General features: G+C 40.7%; 1 protein-coding gene across 1 annotated transcript; it reads right to left on the bottom strand.

Annotated features, from left to right (window-relative positions):
- Positions 1-1,785: 1,785 nt before the first annotated feature.
- On the bottom strand, positions 1,786-18,822 carry LOC117492872. Its single transcript, XM_034143289.1, has 4 exons — positions 18,574-18,822; positions 4,035-4,604; positions 3,839-3,958; positions 1,786-2,803 (listed from the first exon to the last, which is right to left on the bottom strand). Exons 1-4 carry the CDS (start codon positions 18,585-18,587, stop codon positions 1,948-1,950), a joined length of 1,560 nt encoding a protein of 519 aa, XP_033999180.1. The 5' UTR covers positions 18,588-18,822; the 3' UTR covers positions 1,786-1,947.
- Positions 18,823-24,367: the final 5,545 nt, after the last annotated feature.

Below are 24,367 nucleotides of genomic sequence, written 5' to 3'. Positions count from 1 at the left end.
CGTAAAACCTGAGAGCATTTTAAATCGCATTTGAACAAAATGCTTATGATCTGTAGTTGTATTTGTATTTTTGATTTATTGTGTGAACGAGGCGTTGTAGAGAAGGTTAAGCTGTCATTATTAGGCTGTTATGTACTGTTGGAGTGGTAAGCAGGCCTATTGTTTTTGGATATTTGTGGAGTTAGGTGGTCCGTGAGTGTTTTTTTATTGGTTAAGTGGTCCTTGGTATGAAAAAGTTTGAGAAACACTGCGCTAGTGGATTGTCAACGGGGGGAGCCTCGCTGCGGGGAAATTATACAGATGGCTAGTCCCCTCTCTCTTCCTTGACTTACAAAGTTATTGACTTCTGCTGGAGTTGTTTAGTAACTCAACTTTCTCCGGTTGACCTGACTCTGACTGACTACCGGCTGTGCTGAGCTGCCGGCATTATCATTACGAGAGATCGAATGCATAAAATATGATGATGTGATTGAAAAGCTTGGAGAAAATAATTTCAAATAATTCTAGTATAGCATCAGAATGCTTTCGAATATATATCTACTGTATATATTAATCCATTATTAAAATGAACAGAAACAATGTTTAACTACTTAAAACTTTATTGATTAATTTGTACAAGAAAAATATATAGTTAGAATTATACATACAAATAATGCAGATCATACAAATTATAGAATGTTCTTCATTTATTCTGTACACACAACATCTTTTGCACATCTGTCCGTCCTTCCGATCCCTCTTCAGTTGCTTCCGGACGTTTCTCTAATTTTTACCCGTTAATTGTGGAGTTTCTCTTGTGCACAGCATGGGTCTGAAGACAGAGCGTGTTGTATGCTGTACAGTCTGTGAAGCCCTCTGATACAAATGTGTAATTTGTGGTATTGGGTTGTATACACAATGTCATTGATTGTTTTATTTAAAATGTTTACATAGAAATAGCAACTCTTAAATGCGTTGTATTGAAACAGGTTTGAAAAAAGGTTAATGACGTCAAAGATACATGTGAACAGCGAGCTGTAAGCAGTTTAAATGAATCTCATTATGTGATTATACTAGGGCTGTCAGTCGATTAAAATATTTAATCGCGATTAATCGCATGATTGTCCATAGTTAATCGCAATTAATCGCAAATTAATCGCACATTTTTTATCTGTTCTAAATGTACCTTAGAGGGATATTTTTCAAGGTTTTAATACTCTTATCAACATATGAGTGGGCAAATATGCTTTATATGTTTGTTTATTATCATTTGAACAATGACAAATATTCTCATGAATATTAAACACAACAAATATTCGCCTCAATTCAACCTGGAACCTCTCTCATACAATAATACAATACAAAGTGTGTGTGTGTGTGTGTGTGTGTGTGTGTGTGTGTGTGAAGGCATATATGCTCGAACGGGAGCTGCCTGGACGCTGCAATCATGTTGCGCGCACGATCCGTGCTGAGTGTGCTGACTTTTCGTACAATGTCCCACTGTCTGGCTACCTGCATAAAGTCAAGTGCTCGGTGCAGTTGTCGGCGAAATGTCGCTCCTCTGTTTTCATTGAAACAGCTCCTTATATCCGTTAGCGCAGCTAGCTAGCACCAGATGCTAACAACAACAACAACAACACGTAAGGTGTGCCTCGCTCGCGCCACACATACACACACCCTCCCGGTCCTCCCGATGGCCAGTCCGGGCCTGCCGGTGAGCGTGGAAGTGTGGTCTGCCACAAGCGGGCGGCAGGAGCGGGGCTGTCAGCATCAGCTTGTAGATGGTATTTTAAACACATGCGTTAATCGCGTTAAAATAATTAGTGGCGTTAATCTTTTTTGCATTAACGCGTTATTAACTTGACAGCCCTAGATTATACAGATTTCAGATCCAGATTTGGAAAAAAAAACTCAAATTCAGTAGGTGTCTTTGTTTGGTGTTCACTACTGTATTAAACAAAGCTGTTTTTATTTTTCTTCCAAAATGGGAAACAAATCTTCCATTTTGTTTTTTCTGTGTCTCTTCATCTTCCTTTCTGGATAAAATGACATCTCCAGGATAGCTTTGTTTTCTTTTGATGTCTGCAAACCTTCACAGAGGGAGTCATGGATCATCTGCATTGAATCCACCTCTGATCTCCAAAGTGCTGCTCTGGCTCTGATAAACTTAGAAAATTCAGTCTCGCTTCCTTTGGCCAGACTGATGCTATCTTTACAGATGAAGAAGATATCCATGCCGAGGAACAGAGCATTGAGCCCAATGAAACTGGCCCTGGCTGACTTGGAGAGGGCAAGAGGCCCTTTGGCTGCATCAACTAATGAATCAATACTTTTTGCAATAGTGCCAGCTCTACATACCAACTTGCCGAGAGCAATATGTTTCCCGCTTGTTCCTTTTTTGGTGACCTCCTCCAGACAATCCTGGAGACACTGCATATCCTCCATGAAGCTCTCAAACACTTCTTTGGCTTTCCTTTGATAGGTACAGTTTACTCCAAACTCTGTGCCAGTGGTGACAGCGCTGTTGACTCCGCTTGTAATTCCCATGCCTACCCCGGTCATTGTCAGAGCCAAAGACACTCCAGCTGTTACAGGAATTAAAGCCAAACCAACGATGGAGAGCACACCTCCTACTGCCCCCACTGAGCTGCCTGCCACACTGGAGATCTTTGCTCCCTTATTCATCTGGTCTAACTGAACAGCATGCTCCTCCAGGTCCTTTAGAGACTGTTCCATCCTCGGCTGTCGCTCTTTAAACTCATCGATGAAGCCAGAGCAGGGTTCGTCCTGATACAAGAACACCACTCGGAAGCTCTGGTTCATCCTGACGATGAGAAAAGAGGAATAAAATTAATTGAAAATAACATGATAAATCTCAAGAAGTAAGTATGTAACCCATAATACAGTATCCAAATATTAGATTTCCTTTTTGTGAGACATTAGGAGACTACAAAGTGCAATAAAATCAACATTAAAAAAACTAAATAGTAAGAAAATGAAAACATACAATAGTATTTACTCCTGCTGAACAAGGAGTTGCTGCTAAATCAAATATTGATTATTATATTTAGAAGATTTGAACATTTCAACTGATTTTTATCTCTTTTTTTTTAACAGGAGCCGTTTTACAAGCCTTAATTTTGCCTTGTCGTATGTTGTTTTATTGTAGCCAAGGAATTGTTTAGACAGAAAATCAATAAGTAGTGACAATAAATAACAATTATTATTGCAACATTAGCATGAGACCAGGTTACAAAGGAAACCACATCAATATCTCAATTTCTACTTTCTATATTTTAACTATGACATTTTAATCTTTAATCAATTTAATTAAATCATCTAAAAGGTGTTTTTGGCATTGTGGTAAGCATAATGCAGATTGCTTCATGAAATGCATTACAAGACACTAAAATACTGTACCTGCTGTATCGTATTTGATAACACGATTTTTCTGTGAAATAAGCTACACAATATAAACTGATTATAACTTGCTTCAATACAGTAAATATTCATATTGAAATATCAGTAACAATATATACGTTGGCTAATTAACACTAAACATATAGTAAATCTGAGCTTGAAGGCATTTTTGCAGAAATGTATTCACAAAACAAAGTCTGGCTATTAAATTGATTAAGTTTGACATGACAGAGCGTTGGAGGTATGTTAGTTGCTAACCAAAGACATTAGTCAATCATTTGGGAATTATTTACATCTGTACAAAGATGTGTGTTGGTCTATGCTACAAACAACAAGCAAGTTAATAATATTAGTTTGCATGTCATAGTTTTCATTATCATCACTCATCAGACCTTGCACAGCTGTTTTGACAAAAACCACATAAAGGTGTTACACGTACCTGAGTTCATCGAGCTGATTAATGTGATGAAGCATCCTTTGTGTGTCATCTTCAGACAAATCCACAGCGAGGTCTACCAGAGTATCGTCGTTCATCTTCAGGCAAAAGTCACAGAAGGAGCTGTGAAAAACAGGAAAATATTTTTTATCATAGATGTTTATTTTGCGAAGTGTGCATATTATTTTAGGGTCTTTACCTTTTCTCTAACTCCTCACAGATTTGCTGAGTGGTCCTTATGTATTTGTCCAGCTGATATGCCAGCACTTCCACATTCTGAAGTTTGGGGCGGAAGAAGGCGTCTGCATCTCTTTTAAACTCGAGGAGGTGAGGGCAGATCTTCCGTGCAGCAATGATGACAAGCTGAACCGTTACAGGGCTGATCCCTTCAGGCAGATGTAACACCTGGTTCTCTTCCATGAACAAAGGAAGTGAGGTGACCGCCAGATTCTCCACCGCATCCAAGAAGCAGTCGAGCTCCCCCAGGCCTTCCAGAGTGGACTTCAACAGAGCAGCCAGCTCCTCCTCCAGCTCTGCTCGCCTGCCGTCTGCAGTACCCTGGGTTACCATGCTCTTCATATATTCCAGAAAGGCTTTACCTCTGGTCTGTGACTTGGTAACATGGCCGATGCTGAGGTCAATCATCATATCCAACTCTTTCTCCCTCTTTAGTATCCATTTAGAACTCTTCTGACAGAATTCTTTTACTGTGTCGATGTCGATGAGGGTGTCTGCGGTGTAGCAGCACAAGGCCTCCTGGAGGTCCTTTCTATAACACAAAACATAATTTAGTTTGTGAAATTGGAAAACAAATTCAAACTGAATTGTCGTTGTGCCGTTGTTGTCTTTCATCAAATCAAATCAAATCAATCAAATCAAGTTTTATTTATAAAGCACATTTAAAAGCGATTTTTGGTCGAGCCAAAGTGCTGTACATGTAATAAAAACACATTACTACAAAACACAATAAACGACAATAAATTACAACAGATATAACTTCAAAAACAAAATAAGAATAAAACACACGGAATAGTCAGGAGTCGTGCTCCGCTCTAACTAGAAAGCCAGAGAGAAGAAGTGTGTTTTTAGTTTTGATTTAAAAACCCCTAGGGTCTGGGCCGACCTCACATGGAGGGGCAGAGTGTTCCAGAGCCTAGGGCCAGCTGCTGCGAAGGCTCGGTGCCCTCGGGTTTTTAGCCTGGTCTTGGGCACTACCAGCAGCAGCTGGTCAGCAGACCTTAAAGCTCTGGCTGGGGTGTAGCGCTGGAGCAGTTCAGTTATAGAGGCCGGAGCCAGCCCATTTAGGGCTTTAAAAACAAATAAAAGGATTTTAAAATCAATTCTGAACCGAACTGGAAGCCAGTGTAGTGAGGCCAGAATAGGGGTGATGTGGTCGCGCTTTTTGTGACCAGTCAGCAAACGTGCAGCAGCGTTTTGGACTAGCTGTAAGCGTTTGATTGAGGCCTGGTCCATACCCACATACAGAGCGTTACAATAGTCCAGTCTCGAGGTTACAAAGGCGTTAATAACCCTTTCTAAGTCTTTAAAAGATAAATACGACTTGGTTTTGGCCAATAGTCTTATTTTAAAAAAGCAGGATTTTACTACGGTGCTGACCTGCTTGTCAAATTTAAAAGTGCTGGTGAATGTCACTCCAAGGTTCATGACCGAGGGGAGGATGTTTTTTTTGATAGAGCCCAGAATATCAACCGGAGAGGCTGGAGGTTGCGGTCCAAAAAAGATGACCTCGGTCTTGCTCTCGTTGAGGTTGAGGAAGTTTTTGCTCAGCCAGGATTTTATCTCTGCTAAGCAGTCCATCAGCTTCTGTAGTGAGTGTGTGACATTTGCTTTGAGAGGCAGATATATCTGTACATCGTCGGCGTAGCAGTGGAAGGGAATGTTATGTTTTGTGAGTATTGAACCTAGGGGCAGTATGTACAGTAGAAAAAGGATGGGGCCCAGAATCGAGCCTTGGGGAACCCCACAGGTAAGAGGGGCTTTGGCAGAGGAGAAGGCACCTAGCTGTACCGAGAAGCTACGGTCTGTCAGGTAGGACCTGAACCATGCAAGGGCAGAGCCTGTGATGCCAGCGGACTGTTCAAGCCGTGACAGCAGGATGCTATGGTCCACAGTGTCAAAGGCAGCTGTCAGGTCTAACAGCACCAAGACAGCTGGGCTACCTGAGTCGGCGGCTAGGAGCAGATCATTAAAAACTCTTAAAAGGGCTGTTTCAGTGCTATGCATGGGTTTGAAGCCAGACTGGAACTTTTCATGGATTCCATGCGTGGTTAAAAAAGACTGCAGCTGGGCGTAGACTACTCGCTCCAGGGCTTTTGATAAAAAAGGTAGCTGGGAGATGGGCCTAAAATTTGCGAGAATGGAGGGGTCGAGATTTTTCTTTTTAAGGAGTGGCTTAACCACGGCATGTTTGAAGGCAGCTGGGACACATCCTGAGGTAAGAGAGGTGTTTAAAAGTAATAAAATACTTGCTCCAACTGATTCTAAAACATCTCTGAGAAGGCGAGAGGGAATGCTATCTGAGGTGCAGTTTGTCGGCCGCAGGTGCTTGACTACATCCGAGAGAGCAGAGAGGGATACAGGGTCAAAGTGGTCGAGGACAGCAGGGCACAGAAAAGGAGCAGGATCTGGGGTAGCACTAGTATGGGCTAGCCTAAGAGCAGATACCTTTTCAATAAAAAATGTAAGAAAGTTATCACAGAGAGTAGTCGATGGGACAATAGAAGAAACATCACAGGGATTAATGATCGAGTTGAGGACATTAAAAAGAACCTGAGGTTTATGGCTGTTTTTGGAGATTAACAGAGAAATGTGCTCTGTTTGGCTGCTTTGACTGCCGTCTGGTAGTCAGAAAGGCAAGCACGAAGGATTTCTAGGGAGACATGGAGTTTATCCTTTTTCCATTTTCTCTCTGCACGCCTGCAAGCGCGTCTGAGATCACGAGTACAGTCATTGAGCCATGGCTCTGATAGAACTTTGGTGCGTCTAAGCGTAAAAGGAGCAACAGAATCCAGTATTATTTATCACAAGATCTACCGTATATCTCCAGCTCTAGCTTTGTGTCCCCACCAAATATTCCCTCGGCCCAAAGCCTCTGGTCAAAATTATTCTTAAAAACACAGACAGCCCTTGATTATGGTTTTCTTACTCATTTACACAGACTGTTGACAGTCAGAGGAGGATTGGCTCACATCCGAAACCCCTCGCACTTAAACACAGGGTTTTACTTTAGGACCATCAATAAATTACCATTTTATGAGACAAAACATATCTTATTTCTAAACCACCATGCTGATTCATATAAGTGGCCAATGGCCATTGTGCTAAAACAAATGTCACTGCAGAATTGTATAAGTACAATGAACAAGAGAAAAACATGTATTTTTTTAATTAAAGTAGACCTATCATGCTATATTTAAATGATATATTGTAGGGCCATACCTATATAAGGTATATTTATACGTTTCTGTTTTCAAAATACCAAACAGATCATGCAATTTAGCCATGCCTCATTTCGCTCTATGTGCTGTTTGCTGTCTACTGGGCTGATTCTATGAGCTGCAGCTGACCACGCCCCCCTGCAGGAGAGGGTAGCCGTGCTCTGATCAAGTCAAGAGGGGGAGAAAAAAAGATCTCCGTCCTCCGTGTTTTATTATATTGTTAGAGGCCTATAGAGTCGTTATTCATTTGTTTTAAAGCTCAATAAATAACAAAGAAGACCTTTGACCGGCACTTTTCTAATTTTGTCCGGAAGATTTAAACTCTAACGGACATCTTGACCGGCGAAAGAAACTGAGGTGTTGTGCACACAGGAACGTTTGCGTTTATGCACAGTATGCGTTTTCAAAAAAGTCTTCCGTTCACATGCATTCGTTTCATTTAACGTGTCTGTTCAAACGAGACCGCTGGAAACGCTGTAGTACATATGCCGGGACTGTAAGTGGCGCTGTAACTTCCGCCACAAAATACACCAAAAGCAGCGAAGAAGACCCCGGAGCGGAGCAATGTTGCCATGGCTACCCTTCTGTTTATGCCCCGTGGTGGATTTAGCAACATGTCGTAGTTCATGTAATTCTCCATGTCCACTTGTTGCTGATGGTTGTGGTAGAGGAGCTGTAGATTTTGCATTAACATCTGTAGCATGGTCAGTAGCAGTAGCACTAGCAGTAGCTACTGACAGGAGGAAGTGTGTGTGGCGATTGCTGGTATTCAGCGGGATATAGTAATCTCCTCAGCATGTAAATATATGGATAAATGCAACGGGGAAGTTAACTGAAAGAAACCGAATCTGTGGATATTGCATCGACCGACCAAGAAGCACGTCTCCGTGGAGAGGATGCGTTCAGAAAGAGAGATATTCTCTACAAACACCGGGTGAGATCGCTCCTCTGGGACACGCCGGTCCCCGTGTTTCCTTTTTTTGTGTGGATTATAGCCTGAATAGGCCTACAAACATTTCTCTTTTTGCCGCCGACGGGCGCAGGAGCAATGAACAATAATGGCCTGGATTAGGCAGTAAAGACAATTTTGGTGTATCGCAGAGTGGACTGTTTAATTTTGTTTGTGTTGTTTGGCTGGAAAATTGTCAATATAATGGATCAATGCATGAAATCTGACTCTGTTTATTTTGTTTAAGGAGTATATTGGGCGTTAACAATTCTGGTTTGCCTTTTATAATATTATTTCATTCAAGAACCCCTTGTGCGTTTAATTAACACAGCTATTTTTGAAAGTTGATCGTTACAGATGGCTACTGGCCATGCTACAGCAGTGAGCAGCAGAGGCGGGGAGAGGTGGGGCTATCGTTATTTTTTCAGGAAATATTCGTATAGAGGCGATTACACGGACTGGTTTGACCCCCCAGAGAGTTTCGTTTGCAAATCTATCCACCTTGGGACCCGTTATTGTTTGTGGGGTCCGTGTAAATAATAGGGCTATACGCAAGAGAAACTATGCAGATACAAGCCGTTTTGTCCTCGTGTAAACGGCACCTGAAACTGAAACTCTGCCGCACGGTCCCCTCGTTCCTTGGAAGAGGCGGAGAGGTGGGTGTTTGTCATCTGCTGGTGGACTAACCGGAGAGAATTACAGTGCTTGCCTCGACGGGGAGGGATTGCATTGAATTAAAGCAGCGGGAGCAAACGCTTGCCTCGGGGAGGGAGAAAAAAAGCCGCAGCGGAGAATAAACAGAAGGGTAACCATGGTAACTATGGGCGGGAAGTCTTCTTCGCTGCTTTTGTGGCAGACTACAGCGCCACTTACAGGCCTGGCATATGTACTACAGCGTCTTCAGCGCTTTCGAGCGGCAATGGCCGGCCGTGGCCCAACCCCACATTCCCCTGATAGGTGGAGAGTTGGCCCAATAGCCGTAGCGCCACTTCTGTGACGTCATAGAAGTGTTCAAATCTGGATCAGTTTTTATCAGATCCGCTGCAGCCCCTTTTTTAGAGATTTGGGTATGGAGGAAAATAGAGAGGGTTGTGTTTTCTGACACTTGGTGAGTTCCCTGGAACACCGGGGACACATATTCATGTATAAAAGATGTACAAAAGTGAATTTTGCATGATAGGTCCCCTTTAAATTTAGTCCACATTCATCAGTATGGATAGGACTTTTGTTGTGCACTTTTATGTATTAAAGGTCACCTATTATGCAAAATCCACTTTTTCATGTCTTTTATAAATAAACATGTGTCCCCTCTGTGTAAAAAGACTCTGAAAGTTTCAGGAAAAAATATTCTCTCTTTTTGTCCTGATCCATTTATATAAAAACCTGTCTGAAAATGAGCTGATCAGATTTTAGCCACTTTATGATGTCATAACGATTTTTTTTCCTTGTGTAACCATTAGCCAATAACCAACCAAGGTAACAAGTGAAATGAGGCTGCTTTGTCGTGGTGCACACACGCATTTCTACAACGTCCCGCAGTGAGCTTTTATTCTATAAAACGTTTTTAAAATCTACTTTATAGCTTGTAGTAACTCACGGGAGGCTTCTTTTATTTTATTTGTATTCATAATAATTTTTATTTTTCGTCAGAATGTATTATGGTGCATTATTTACCAATTTTTGTTCTCAAAAAACAGTGCATTGTGTGTAATACAACTGTGATTTTTATTAAATTAGTTAGTTTTTAAGGAAGGCCAGAGCTTCAGCTGTGTCAAATAGATTGTTCCCTTTAGTTAACGTTATTTAAAAGATAATTATATTCCTATTTGATCATGTCCCCTTTATTGTATTACCGACCCAAAGAGCAATGTGAGCGTCCATTCCCATTGGATAACGGAGGATTTTACACCCGGAAGTAAGTATTCTCCTTACTGTCGATTGATTTTACAGTCATATCTGCACTACTCATCAACTCAAAAACACCAGATGATCCTTGATAATTACACAACATTGATTGGTTTAAATTGTGTACAATGCTTTTGTATTTTCCCCTTTCGATTCGGAGAAACAAATATTTTTTCTGAGTTTTTGGATGGCAGAAGACACTACACTACCCAAAATCCTCAGCTATGGGACTACACCATGTGCTTAGCTTGCCAAACCCCGTGATCAGTCCTCAAGCTCTGTGATTGGATGTTGGAGTGGCAGTGGGCGAAGTTTACACGTGAGAAAGCACTTTGAAATGGAATGAAACCCATCGACGGCACACTATCCAAAACAGGAATCGGACGTGTCCTACCCCCCCAGGTCACAGGCTCCTCCAACAGTGCAACACATTAAAACAGATACACAAAAAAAATAGTGCAAGTAAATACAAAAAGAAAAATAGTAAAAAGTGAAATAGTGCAATAAGAGTCTATATACAAGTGATTGGAATATGATATATTAGATAAATAATTTCTAAGTAGCAGCCAGATGAATGTTATGGATGTTGTTTCTAAGTTCAGGTGTTTAATAGTCTTCTGGCCTGTGGGATGAAGCTGTCCCTGAGTCTGGTGGTTTTAGTCCGGATGCTGCGGTACCGCCTGCCAGACGGCAGCAGACAGAACAGTTTGTGGCTGGGGTGTCTTTTATAATCCTGAGGGCTTTCTTTAAGGTTAACCTGGTATTTTTACTCCACTACATTTATTTTAGTTACTTTACAGATTTGGATTAATGATGTGAAATATAAACAACCCTTAAATCAGACTTTAGTTACACCTGAGTAAAATTCAGTGAAGGTGATTGTCAAGTGCCAACAATCAGGCGAGATATTTGGTAGTGGGTGCTTGAGAAGACTAAACATTTATCTGCAGATCCCTATAAAGTATATTCATTACTCGTTATTCTCTACTAATAGTTCATTAAAAACTGTATATAATGGCTATTTTGCACATCCCTTTCAAGATTGAAAGATTTTCTAAGGTTTATTGACATACCATATACACAACTACGGTGTAGTTATGCAATGAATGAAAAACTTGGGTCACAGGTTCCTCAACAGTGCATTACAAGACATCTATCGATATCTGTGTACCTCCACCATTAAACATATTCTGCACATTTCTTATACTATCTACATACATCTTATAAGAGTATAATTAATATGTATAATATCAGTTAAAATAAGTGCTTCAACATAGTTAACATTGCAGGAAAGTTGATTGTCAAGTTCCAAAACAAACCATGCAATATATTAGACGTTAAGTACTTTGTCAGGCTTAATATCTGTAGATACCCCCAAAGCTTTTTTCTTATTTAAAAGAAGACCTTAACCTAAAGTATTCTTTAATGTTTAAATAAAGCCTTATTAGTTTGTCTGTTTTGCACATCCTCCTATCAGGCACTAAACTGTTTTATTGTAGAGATCACTTACAGTATCTTCTTGATATTTTCTATTCTATATTATTTATATCATTGACCTTCCACTTTCCCACTATATTAAGAGTATGTACTCTTAATATTTAAATGTTTTCATCAAATATAACACATTCAAAAGTGCTTTACAAAAATGAAAGACATTAAGAAAAAGGCATTTTAAAACAGTCATTAAAAAGCAACACAATCTACCTGCATTGCAATTACTCTAAACGTGTAATAACGTGCTTTAACCAGTAGGAGGTGCGGGTTAAAAAGCTGTCAAGTTTACAGTGTTAACAAAATAAAATATACTGCTGTTTCTGGTTTAGTTTACAACAGATATATTCTGTTATTGTTTTGATATTTGTAACACAAAAGCGATGTAAAAAACCCACAGCAACACAGAAAAGATGGTCTTAACATGACCCAGCGGTCTAGTACAGGGGTGGCCAACCCGCGGCTCTCAAGCCGCATGCGGCTCTTTGCCCAGTTTCATGCGGCTCTTCAGTTCATATCGAATTTTATATGTGTGAGTGTGGGGGAGAGACACGAACTCCTGACAGTTAAACCTGATATTTAGTAGGTCTGTTAAGTATTGAATGCTGATAATTCTGACATAATTCTGACGTAATTTGGCCGGTCAAAGTTGTTTGGGCTCGGATAAAATCGCTCCGTTACTTTCGTCCCGTGTTACTTTCATCCCGGCTCTCCTTGTGTATACGACGCTGAAGTTGGCTTCCGATTCAGAGCTTCCGATTCGGCAGTTAAGGGGAAAGTTAAGGGAAATTTAATTTACAGCGCTGAGCGAACAATCCTCCGTGTTTGAACCTCTTAAATCGTTGCATAGCCGATTTATTTGGACTGGATTATCCCAGAGAGGCTAAACATTCTTTATAACACAGTTTTAGATTTGTGAAACCTTAATTCTATTTGTGAAAATACAAAAAAAGGAAGATTTTGCTGCTTTTTTCGCATTGTCTTGTCTTCCCCTGTGCTCCATGTCTGTTCGTCGTCGTTTCTCGTCTATGATACCTGTTAGTCTGTTTGCTCTTGTCCATGCTACCTGTCACGCTCCATGTTTGTTCCTGAAGTTTTTTGTCCTGATCCTTCCTCGTACTCCCCCGGTTTTGGTTAAGTTGTTCCTTGTTTTCTTTTGTCATTCAGCTTTGGGAAATAAAGCTCGCTTTTTGTTACCTGACCTTTTAGTCCTTTTACTGCATTTGGGTCCTATTTTTCCCCAACCCTGACACTGAGGCGCCGTTTACACGAGGAGAAAACTGCTTGTATCTGCATAGTTTCGCGTGCGTATAGCCCTATTATTTACACGAGGCCGATAGAAACTGACCCCACAAACAATAACGGGTCCCAAGGTGGATAGATTTGCAAACGAAACGCTCTGGGGGGTCAACCGAGTCCGTGTAATCACCTCTATACGAATATTTCCTGGAAAAATAGGATAGCCCCGCCTCTCCTGCTCACTGCTGTACTAGCAACTATCAAAAATAGCTGTGTTAATTAAACGCACAAGGGGTTCTTGAATGAAATAATATTATAAAAGGCAAACCAGAATTGTTAACGCCCAATATACTCCTTAAACAAAATAAACAGAGTCAGATTTCATGCATTGATCCATTATATTGACAAAGGTGCATCTCACCCGGTGTTTGTAGAGAATATCTCTCTTTCTGAGCCGTCCTCTCGATGCAATATCCACAGAGACGTGCTTCTTGGTTTCTTTCAGTTAACTTCCCCGTTGCATTTATCCATATGCTGAGGAAATTACTATATCCCGCTGAATACCAGCAATCGCCACACACACTGACTTCCTCCTGTCAGTAGCTACTGCTAGTGCTACTGCTACTGACCATGCTACAGATATTAGTGCAAAAATATACAGCTCCTCTACCACAACCATCAGCAACAACAGATTCGGTTTCTTTCAGTTTCAGGGCTTAAACAGAAGGGTAGCCATGGCAACATTGCTGCGGGGCTGCTCCAGGCTGCTCTTCTTCGCGGCTTTTGGTGTATTTTGGCGGAAGTTACAGCGCTACTTACAGTCCCAGCATATGTACTACAGCGTTTCCAGCGGCCTCGTTTAAACAGACACGTTAAATGAAACAAATGCATGTGAACGGAAGACTTTTTTGAATACGCATACTGTGCATAAACGCAAACGGTCCCGTGTGAGCGGGGCTTTAGTCTGCTTCAAATTCACTTATTATCTTCACAGGATCATTTTATTAAAGTTAAAGCAAAACTTACTAAAGCATTCTAACTGTTTATGCTTTAACAGCAATTAATAAATGATCCAGCTTTGCTTTTGGCTAACTGTTTTTGTTGTTCTGCTTTATGATTGTAATGCATGACTGTGCCAACATGTGTCTCCTCCTCCCTGCTCTTGTTTGTAGGCTGCACCTGCTTTTCAGGAGACCAGGCCTCGCAATTATCTTCTTTCTGCCAGTGCATCAGCGGTAAGAGTCCATCACAAACTGCAGGGTCTGTCACCCAGCAGGAGCTAGGCTAACATGCTAACAGGCACAGAGCCAGAACACCACATACTCCAAAAGACAGATGATGTAGCTCACATCAGGGCACAGAGCCGCTGCAGCCTCACCTGACCCAGCAGCTCGTTGGCTAAAGCTATTGAATGTTGTGTCGGAAGCATTCTGAGGCCACAGTGGCTTCAGAACATGTATATAGTCTATCTTAAAAAACATCTTGAATTTATTTGTAGAAAGTTATTTTTTTATTTAACATGTATGGAGACTTTTTTTTGTTTCATACATTTTCAAAAATACATTGTTAGAATTTCTAAAAAGTACTCTTACTCCAACCACTAAAATAATGTAAATGAAGCAAAAGGCTCCTGAAATCCTTTCACATGTACTCACCAGTGTAACGCTGCCTTGCTGGGGTCCCAGTATATTTAAACTGCATGGGATGACGGCTACTAATGAGCACTGGACATGATATATGATCTGGAACTGTGACAGGCTCTGAAAGACTGCAATCCACTTCCGTAGTTGCCAGTGGCGGCCGGTCCATAGGGGCGCTAGGGGCGCCGCCCCACCTCTTCCCATATTGATAAAAATAAATAATAATTAAAATTAAAATAAAAAAAAAAAAATATGTTTAAAAAAATATATATGTTTTTATTTTTATTTTTAATGAACAAGGTAAATATTATATAATTGGTATCAGTAAAATGTATAATCTACAATAAAATCTCGTTTAAAATTGTGTTACGATGTCTAAAGTTACTGATAAGTCACATGTTTCCTGCCTGGCCTTGCCCATGCACCTTCTCTCGTCTGGGCGCTAAGAGAGGAGCCTTCAACCAGTGCAGCAGCAGCCACCAGCAGCTGACTGTTGCTATCTGTAACGTGTAAACTATGCCGCGAAAATATAATTTCAGCCAATTAGCGTCGTCAAAGATGACGGTCACCGGGCGCCAATGTCAGCGCCCAGTGCAGTCTGTGAGTAGTTTGGACAGTGACTCGTATCCGGTTGACGCAAGTAGTTGATGAGGATGGCTTCGTGTGCAGGTGGAGTCTCCGGACCTCGGTCCGCGCCTAATTCTGTTCAAGAGCTAATCTCCAATCCTTTCGAAAGGAGAAGTTTGGCAGATAAATTGTTGCTTAAAGACCTTGCACCGGACCAACCCGATTTGAATATATCGCAGCAATCTCGTGAAAAAGACAACATTTATACACGAGGCTTCACAAGTAGCTGGTACACAAGAAAGGCTTGGCTAGCTGGATGCAAACAGGTAAATGCTGTCTTTTGTTTCCCATGCTTGGATATCACTTTATATGTAGAGAGGAGGTTTCCCATGGTTGTTAGAAGTTTATTAATAAGTGGGCATTTATCACAGAAGTGATTGTTCTGTCTCCACGTTTGTTGCATTGTCTGTGATGTATTTTCCAACGGTTATAGCTCCTGTTCTGTCCCAGCAACACTACACGGTTTGCAGCTCCACCACATTTTTGGTTTATCTTCGGTGTCGCTTAAAATCTGCTTCCCATCGGACTAAAACCTCCACGTAATCTGAAGACAGATACTTGAAGTTATTTAAACCTTTTGCAAACTTTATGTTCTTTCTTGCTCTAGCCTTGCCAGATACATTGTACATAACACATATATTATCATTATGCTAACTGGTTGTTCGTGTTAGACGATGTAGCTTTTTCATTTCTGAGTTATTGATATATGTAAATAAGCCTGTTTGTAAATAATCCTCAGAGAAACAAAGAAAAAACACAATTTATGACATTTTGTGCTGTGGTTATTTTTTTTAAATTGCATTTATTCACAGTTCAGTTTGAAATGCTGTAGTGACTTGTATTGAACCACTTAAATATTTATAATTAATGCTACTGAAAAGATGCTATTAATTTTATATCTCACATGCAGTTCACTGTAAAGCTACTTGGTGAAGGTGTTGGTTCATAAAACATGAACAGTTTTAAGAAAGAAAAAAACAGACCAGTTCTGAGAACACAAATTCCTGGTAAAGTAGTAGATGTTCAGGTTGATAAATAATATTTTCCACACTGAAGATTATGGAGGTATTGATCAGTCTTCTCATATTTTTAAGCCTCGATTTCTCCTTTCCCCCCCCTCTAACATCACCAGAAGTCATCATTTAAGGGGTCATTTCTCGAAAAAAAAATTCGGGGGGAAACCCCCCGGGTAGGTCACTTGCGGTACGTCAAGAGCCCCACCAAAAAAAAAGACCACCGGCCGCCACTGGTAGTTGCACTTATAAAGGGAAACAATGGCCTTAATGAGTCCAACTGGTCACAAAAACCAAACATTTTTAGATTTTTAGGGTTTTAGATCAGGACCTGGTCTTATGTGGTCTAGATGCGAAAAAAGCACTGAAATCTCCCTTTTTTAAATTTTCACAAATAGAATTAAGGTTTCACAAATCTAAAACTGTGTTATAAAGAATGTTTAGACCCTCTGGGATAATCCAGTCCAGATTTGATGAGTCTAGGTATAGTGGTTTTAGATCAGGACCTGGTCTAATGTGGTCTAGATGTAGAAAAAGCAGCAAAATCTTCCTTTTTTGTATTTTCACAAATAGAATTAAGGTTTCACAAATCTAAAACTGTGTTATAAAGAATGTTTAGCCTCTCTGGGATAATCCAGTCCAAATAAATCGGCTATGCAGCAATTTAAGAGGTTCAAACACGGAGGATTGTTCGCTCAGCGCTGTAAATTAAATTTCCCTTAACTTTCCCCTTAACTGCCGAATCGGAAGCTCTGAATCGGAAGCCAACTTCAGCGTCGTACTATACGGTGAGTGACGCAAAGTAACTAAACTACAACAAAGAGACCGTGCTGTATGGGCTACTTTTCAGTAGCACTTGTGTTGCCTTTTATCACACGATAGGCTTTAACATTACTTCCTACGTGTATTTACTATTATAAAACACAGTGGAAATAGCTATAATCAGGGGTGCACATAACTGGTACGCAGGTACGCATGCGCGGCAACAATCTGAAATGCGTAACGTCACTTGTGTCACAACGCGCCTTTGCGTACCTGATAGGTCATCAAAACAAAACACATATTTCGCCTACACATGTTTCTTGTCAATACTCAGTGGAGTAAATTATTAGACATGTCCAAAAAAAACAAAGACATTAAGCAGCCACTTTGCCGTTTCGCTCCCTGCTAAAATCTTCAGACTTTCTATGACTGATTGAACTGGGTGCTGGCCGTGCCGCGCAGGACATAACCGACGGACCTGTGAAGCTTCACAGGAGGCAGAGGCTTAGATCACTGGACGACAGAGTTGGTCGCCGTGTGCACAGACGGAGCTGCTGTTAACGTCGGTGTGTACAACAGAATTGTACCAAAACTACGTCAACTGGCTGCGGTGGGAGACTCCCCTGTGCACATTCTGTGCCCCGCGCACACACTGGAGAACTGCGCAAAATCAGCTGATCACAACGTTCACGCTCTGTGGTCAAGGTGCTGCAGTTTTATTTACAACAAAGTGGAGTAAAACACACAGCTGCAAACTTACTCAGGCTGTTAATGGAAGAGTTTGAAATCAGACAGAGGTGGAAGAAGTGTTACTCAAGTAAAATTAGAAAAGTATTATCATCAAAATCTAGTTAAAGTAGCGACAGTAAAAGTAGTCATTTTGCAGATTGGTCCATTTCATAATAATGTATATGATATGTTTTATAATTATTGATCATTAAAGTGTTTAAAAATTAGTTTGAATGACTTTGTATACTGCAGGGTAGCTTGTGGATTTACTCCAGGTGGAACTAAAGTCTGATTTAACACTTGATTATATTTTCACATCATTCATCCACATCTGTAAAGTAACTAAAGGTATTAAATAAATGTAGTGGAAGAAAAGTACATGATTTACCTCTGAACTGTAGTGGAGTAGAAGTACAAAGTAGCATAAAATAGAAATACTCAAGTAAACTACAAGTATCTTAAATTGTACCTAAGTACAGTACTTGAATAAGTGTACTTTGTTACTTCCCACCTCTGAAATCAGATATGACTTCAAGTCATGTGATAATTTCTTAGTATTTGATCCTTCAACTTGGCCTCAGGAAATGCAAGGACTTCACAGTTTTGGCAACAAGTTTTGGAGAAAGCAAATCGGAGGCTTACAAAGAGACAGGGAGGTGCATCTTCATCATCTTCATCATCTAGCATGCAAGAAGTGTAAATAGAGGACAGTGAAGGAGACACTGAGGAGGACAGTGAGGAAGACTGCACTTATTAACACCACGCTTCATGTGGGGTGAGTACCAAACGCTGTCTCCTGGTACTCATCTGAGTAACTCACTCAAAAAGTTATGTGCACACCTGGCTATAATGACACTTATAATGACACAAAATAAACTCTTTAATGTATTTTTCTGTTCAAAAGTGTCTCAACGATATTGTTTACCTTGCAGCAGACATGTTTCTCCTCTGACAGTGTGCGTTCTTCAGTTCCTCGACTCCACAATTTATTACCTGCGTGTTTAAAATGAAAACAGAAAAATATTGTACATCTAACCTGTAACTAACCCTGACCCGAGAAACTATACGACTAATCTGCTGAAAGCACTAACGCCAGACTACTTGTTAAGGACTTGGGACATACTGTAAGGGCTGACGTTTTAGGTTTCATTTTCTTTTCTCTGCCCAGTGTTGCGTGCCAACTCCATAGTAAGGAAAGTAGCTATTGGCTGTCCGAAAAGTCGCCAGAAGTCCCTAAATGACGTCATCGCCTAATTTGCATATCATGTAATAGCGGTAAAAAAACGTTCCTCCCCCTTCAAGGATCAAAACTTGAAACTACCAGAGTAAATCCAGACGACAGTAGATCAAATGTCTCTATTAGAAAAAGTAGAAAGTAGTTTTAGTAGTTTTTAGTTGAAATCTCCCTTACAATAAAGGCAGTATAGTATGCCCGTGTGTGTCATCTCCAATAAATGGCTTCAACCATCCTTTAAACTCAGGGTTTGATTCCCACTCCTTTCTGTACTTTTGTGAATACAGTTTAGACTGACATGATGACCTACGTGGATGTTTAGCTTGTCACAGAGGCACACACACAGTGGACGAGGTGATTAAGTGACTGAGGTTGTGTGAGTCAAAGCAAAGCAAAGGCAGTTATTTATTATAGTGTGACAGTGACAGTGAAGAAACATTTACATTTTACATTTAAATCTCGCTCATGAGCAATTAATTTGCAGTCTCGACGCGGGAGAGTGTGGCTGTCTCCTCTCTGCTCTGACTGCAGCTGAGCTGCTGCGGGAGGCAACTGTGAGTCTGAGCGCCTGTGAGTACTATGGGCAGAGGGGCTCACGGCAGCACCCGCGGCTCGTTAACTGCTGAACAATATGTGAGTCTCCAAACACCAGAAAAGTCCCTAATAACACCATTACAAGTCGTTAAATTAGTCGTTAGTCGCTTTTGACAAAAATAAGTAGCCGGAGGGTTTGGAAAGCCGCCGAATTTAACGAGAAAGTAGCCAAGTTGGCAACACTGTCTCTACCTCACCAGGTAAAACCACCCCACCCATTCCTGGACTGAGGGTTGAAAGGTTTAAGGAAGCAGCACACCTTTTGGTTTCTTGAGAAAAATAACTTTAAAAAGGCTGTCCGAAATAAACATTTTACTTTATGATGCTGTAATGACTGATATGCTGACAAGATAAGCTGAATTGATTTACATATGTAATAAATAATGATGTCAGTTTTGTAATTAGCTTTCAGTAGTTGTGTTTCAGTGACTTTCAATCCATAATAGTTATTATGATTACATGGCTAAATAGGACAGACCTCTTTTATTGGATTTTACAGCCTTTTCTATTTTATGTAAATATTATTTTTTAAATTCTGCTGTTTTTCATTGAAAAATCTCTTCCTATTTCAAAAGAATTCATATAATTTCACCTAATGACTCAACATTAATGCAAGATTGTAAGAGTACACTGAACAAGTAGGACACACCTTTTTTATTGGCATTTAAAAACATCCAAGTGCTTCTAAAAACACTACAGCTAGAATTATACATTCAAATAATGCAGGTTTATTCTGTACACACAACCTCTTTTGCATGTCTGTCCATCTAGTGGGATCCCTCTTCAGTTGCTCTCTATAGCCTACTATAGCTAGCACCTTGCCGACCCCGAGAACAACATCTATGTGGATTTGTTCTCTTTTGGTGACCTCCTCCAGACAATCCTGGAGACACTGCATATCCTCCATGAAGCTCTCGAATACTTCTCTGGCTTTCTTTTGATATGTACAGTTTACTCCAATCTCTGTGGTGGTGGTGACAGCGCTGTTGACTCCGCTTGTAATTCCCATGCCTACCCCGGCCATTGTCAGAACTAAAGACACTCCAGCTGTTACAGGACTTAAAACCAAACCAACGATGGAGAGCACACTTCCTACTGCCCCCACTGAGCTGCCTGCCACACTGGAGATCTTTGCTCCCATATTCATCCTGTCTAACTGAACAGCATGCTCCTCCAGGCCCTTTATGCCGCGTTTCCACTACACAGCCTCGCTCGGCCCCGCTCGGCCTCCTTTGGCCGCGCCCGGCCTCGTTAGGACCAGCTCACTTTGTGGCGCGTTTCCATTACAGTTTAGGAACCGGGTCAGTATCTATAGTAACAGTGTAGGCGGAGCGACGCTGCTTAAAACTGCCGTGACGTCATCTTCAATGCGACACAACAATGGAGATGTGAAAGCGATCGTTTGCTTGTTTTTTGCTGTGTGGTTTATTATCACAAGAAATAGACAAGAGTTGTTTCGAAAGAGGCGACGTATAGCAAGACGAGGTATAGAAGAAGCTGACGCGAGAGTTCGGGCAGTCCTCCTACGCCGCAGAGACTACAGGACGACTCGAATCACTACTAACTACAATGCTACTTGGTAAGCTAACGTTCGCTAACTAGCAATGTGTTTAGGCTCACTCTCCCTATACGACCAAAGTATTTCAAGTATTTAATTAATTGTAGCTACCACTTTTACGTATTAAAATATGTATGCTTTTGTTTGTGTATTTCAGAAGTTACCGACCGAGCTACCGAGTGGTGGAATGTGATTGTTCCATCTTTCACACACTCAGTGGGTGGAGAACTTCAGGATGCCTGAGGAAAACCTACGTGTAATACCTAAATATTCATTGTATTGTATTGAACATAAATACATCTTTTCTTTTTCACATACATGTGTTTGTCAAATTATTTAAACCAAAAAAATGTTATCAGAATTGACTATTTAGTAAATATTTGAATTTCAAGCACAAGTACTGCCCCCATAATAATAATCTAATAAATTAAGCAAATATCAAAGCAAACTATAAACATAAATACAAAAGTGTAAAACACAACAGAACTATATTCATAAATGCAAGTGTAAAAAATTGTTAACATGGATGGAGGCTAAAGTATCCACAGCATAAAATAATATGATTATGATGGTTTGTCTGAAAGACACAGCCTCAAGGTTCAAGGTTTTTTATTTTGTCATACGAACATAGCTAGTGTAGTTATGACAATGAACATCTTAGGTCACAGGCTCCTCCAACAGTGCAACACAATAACCCAGATCAACAGAAATATAGTGCAAGTAAATATTAAGCGCTGTGCACCGCTCTCTTTGTATAGGTGTTTTCTTTTGTTCTCTTCTCTTTGAAATATATAAGCAATGTGTTTGAGTCTAGCACAACGAGGGTATTACAATTGAGTAATTTTTCTACATGTATTTATCATGTATTCTTAATACCATTATGTAATGTTATGTTTTAGAGGAGGACCTCAAGCTAGCAAACTCAATTTCAAACAGTATGCAGAGTTGTCCTGCTAAAGAGTTAAAATGTATTATTTAACCAAGTATTTATTCTCTTATTTGCTTTAATTGCAACAGATGATAAAGGTTTCACTGTGATAAGTATTCTCTTAAATCCATAAACCCCTGTACAGTGCTTTGTGGACGATGGTGTTTATGATATTTCTGACTGCAGAGGGACGCCTAGATGATGCCATCTTTCTGTGCGATCGCTGGTGGGTGCAATTATTTATTAACAAGCAATAAGATAAGACATGGCATTGATTCTGCTGGGCCAGTTGCCGTTCCTGCAGGGCCAGATCCTCTCCTCCTCGGTTTGTGCTGTTGATGCAGAGGACGTTGTGTCCTCCTCGCTGTTCCTCCTCGCTAGTCCCAATGTAATCATCTAGAACAGAAACATGACTTGTAAATTCCACAAACTACTGCAGCACAATACTATAAATAGCAACAACAACTATAGAAAAGACAAACTGAACGTAAACAATGGCACATATGGTGTTAGCAAACAATAGCTCTCGCTAATGCTATCTGCCTAGCTAGCCTTCGGGGCTCCATCGGGGTTGTCGAACATAAATGTAAGGATCAAATAGACTTATTTGTTAGAAGTGAGCTTTAAAACAGATAGGGACACAAAGCAGGGACACAAAGCAGGGACACAAAGCTTTCAAGCAAATAACACAGCGTTAGCAAAAACGTACCATGCAGACTCCAGTAACGCCGTTGGAGAGTCCAGTGTCTGTGTAGAGACCTCCTGAAAGACTTTGATATTGCGAGTTGTCCCGTCGAGCACCCGCTGGACCTTATCATCTGCAATATAATGGACGTCGTCACTTCCTCGACCGACCATGGTGTGCTTTTCTTTGCCATTGTTGTAGCTCCTCCGTTAACAAAAATGCTGTTTGTAAAAATGGATTATCTCGCGCGCAGATTGTGACGATTCTCTCCGACCAATCAGCAGCCGAGAGCGTTGACGTCACAAACACAGCCCGGTTGCCTCTGGCCCTGGCCCCACGATTTTATGAGGCCAGAAAAACTGAGAATTAGGACCAGCCGGCCGGTACTAGGCCAAGTGGAAACGCAACCACAAACGGGCCGCTGACGTCACAGCCCTCTTAAACCGGGCTGCGCGCTGTAGTGGAAACGCGGCATTAGAGACTGTTCCATCCTCGGCTGTCGCTCTTTAAACTCATCGATGAAGCCAGAGCAGGGTTCGTCCTCCTGAAACAAGAACACCATCTGGAAGCTCTGGTTCTGCCTGACGATGAGAATTGAAGAAATTAACAAATACAAATTAACATGATGAATCTCAATTAGTATGTAACCCATAATATAGTATACAAATATTAGATTTGGGATTTCCTTTTTGTGACACACATTAGGAGACTAAAAAGAGCAATAAAATCAATATTAAAAAACTAAATATTTCATAAATAAATGAAAACATACAGTAGTATTTACTTCTGCTGGACAAGGACCATAACCCAAGTGTGCTTTCAAAATGAGTCCTCATAAAATGAATCATGAATATCTAGTTAAGTCTATTTAGTAACAAAAGTTACCTCTAAAATCAGGGACGTGCACAGGTACGGGCTAATGTTGCCCGGGCAACGGCCCGTTTGGCCTTTTTGGCTGACCTGCCCCTATGGAGAGAGCGAGAGTTTGTTTTTCTTTTTTCTGTTGTGGCCGAATCAATATGATAAGCCCACAATTAGTATTGTAGCGTCTCGCTGCGCGAAACACACTTTGTCAGCGCTGTCATCTGCCGGTGCGTTAAGACCACCTCAGTGTCGGATTTTGGAAACTTAATTTTGAGTTGTCTCATCATGGCAGTTAGGGTATAAGGGACAAACCAGGGGACTTTACTTCCTCTTGATACCGTCGGTTATTTACAAAAAAACACCTAAATATAGCCTACTTGTTGTTATTGTGCTTCTGTCTTTCTGTGTCTTTTCATCTGTAAACTCCCTCAACGGGGCCGCTCGCTCTCTTTTCTTGATCGCCCTTTCACGGGTGAACAGTTCACTGTCCCGCTTCATTGTAGGGTTTCTGCCATCTCTACCACTTTAGTTTGACCATCTCTGTTATTAAGTTATGGAATACTAAATAAATAAGTAATTAGATACCTTACCGTTACTGCGCTCATATAATGATAAGAATAAGAATAATGCGTATTGAACTGGTTTCATTAATTAGTGAGTTTATTTAAGGTAATTAGTTAGAGGCCCTATTTTATCAGTATGTATGTCTGCACAGCAGTTACAATGGTCAAACTACATTAGAACAGAATTGTCCCCATTTTGTCTTTAATAGTTACTAACATTAGATATTTTTGATGAGGTATGGACCGCAAAACAAAAAATGTCCCTGGTTTTCATTTTTAAAATGAAGTTACCG

The sequence above is a fragment of the Trematomus bernacchii genome, unplaced genomic scaffold, assembly GCF_902827165.1.
Source record: "Trematomus bernacchii unplaced genomic scaffold, fTreBer1.1, whole genome shotgun sequence".
Classification (NCBI taxonomy): domain Eukaryota; kingdom Metazoa; phylum Chordata; class Actinopteri; order Perciformes; family Nototheniidae; genus Trematomus; species Trematomus bernacchii.
The sequence above is the reverse complement of the archived record's forward strand: the minus strand, read 5'-3'. Positions and strand labels throughout refer to the sequence as shown.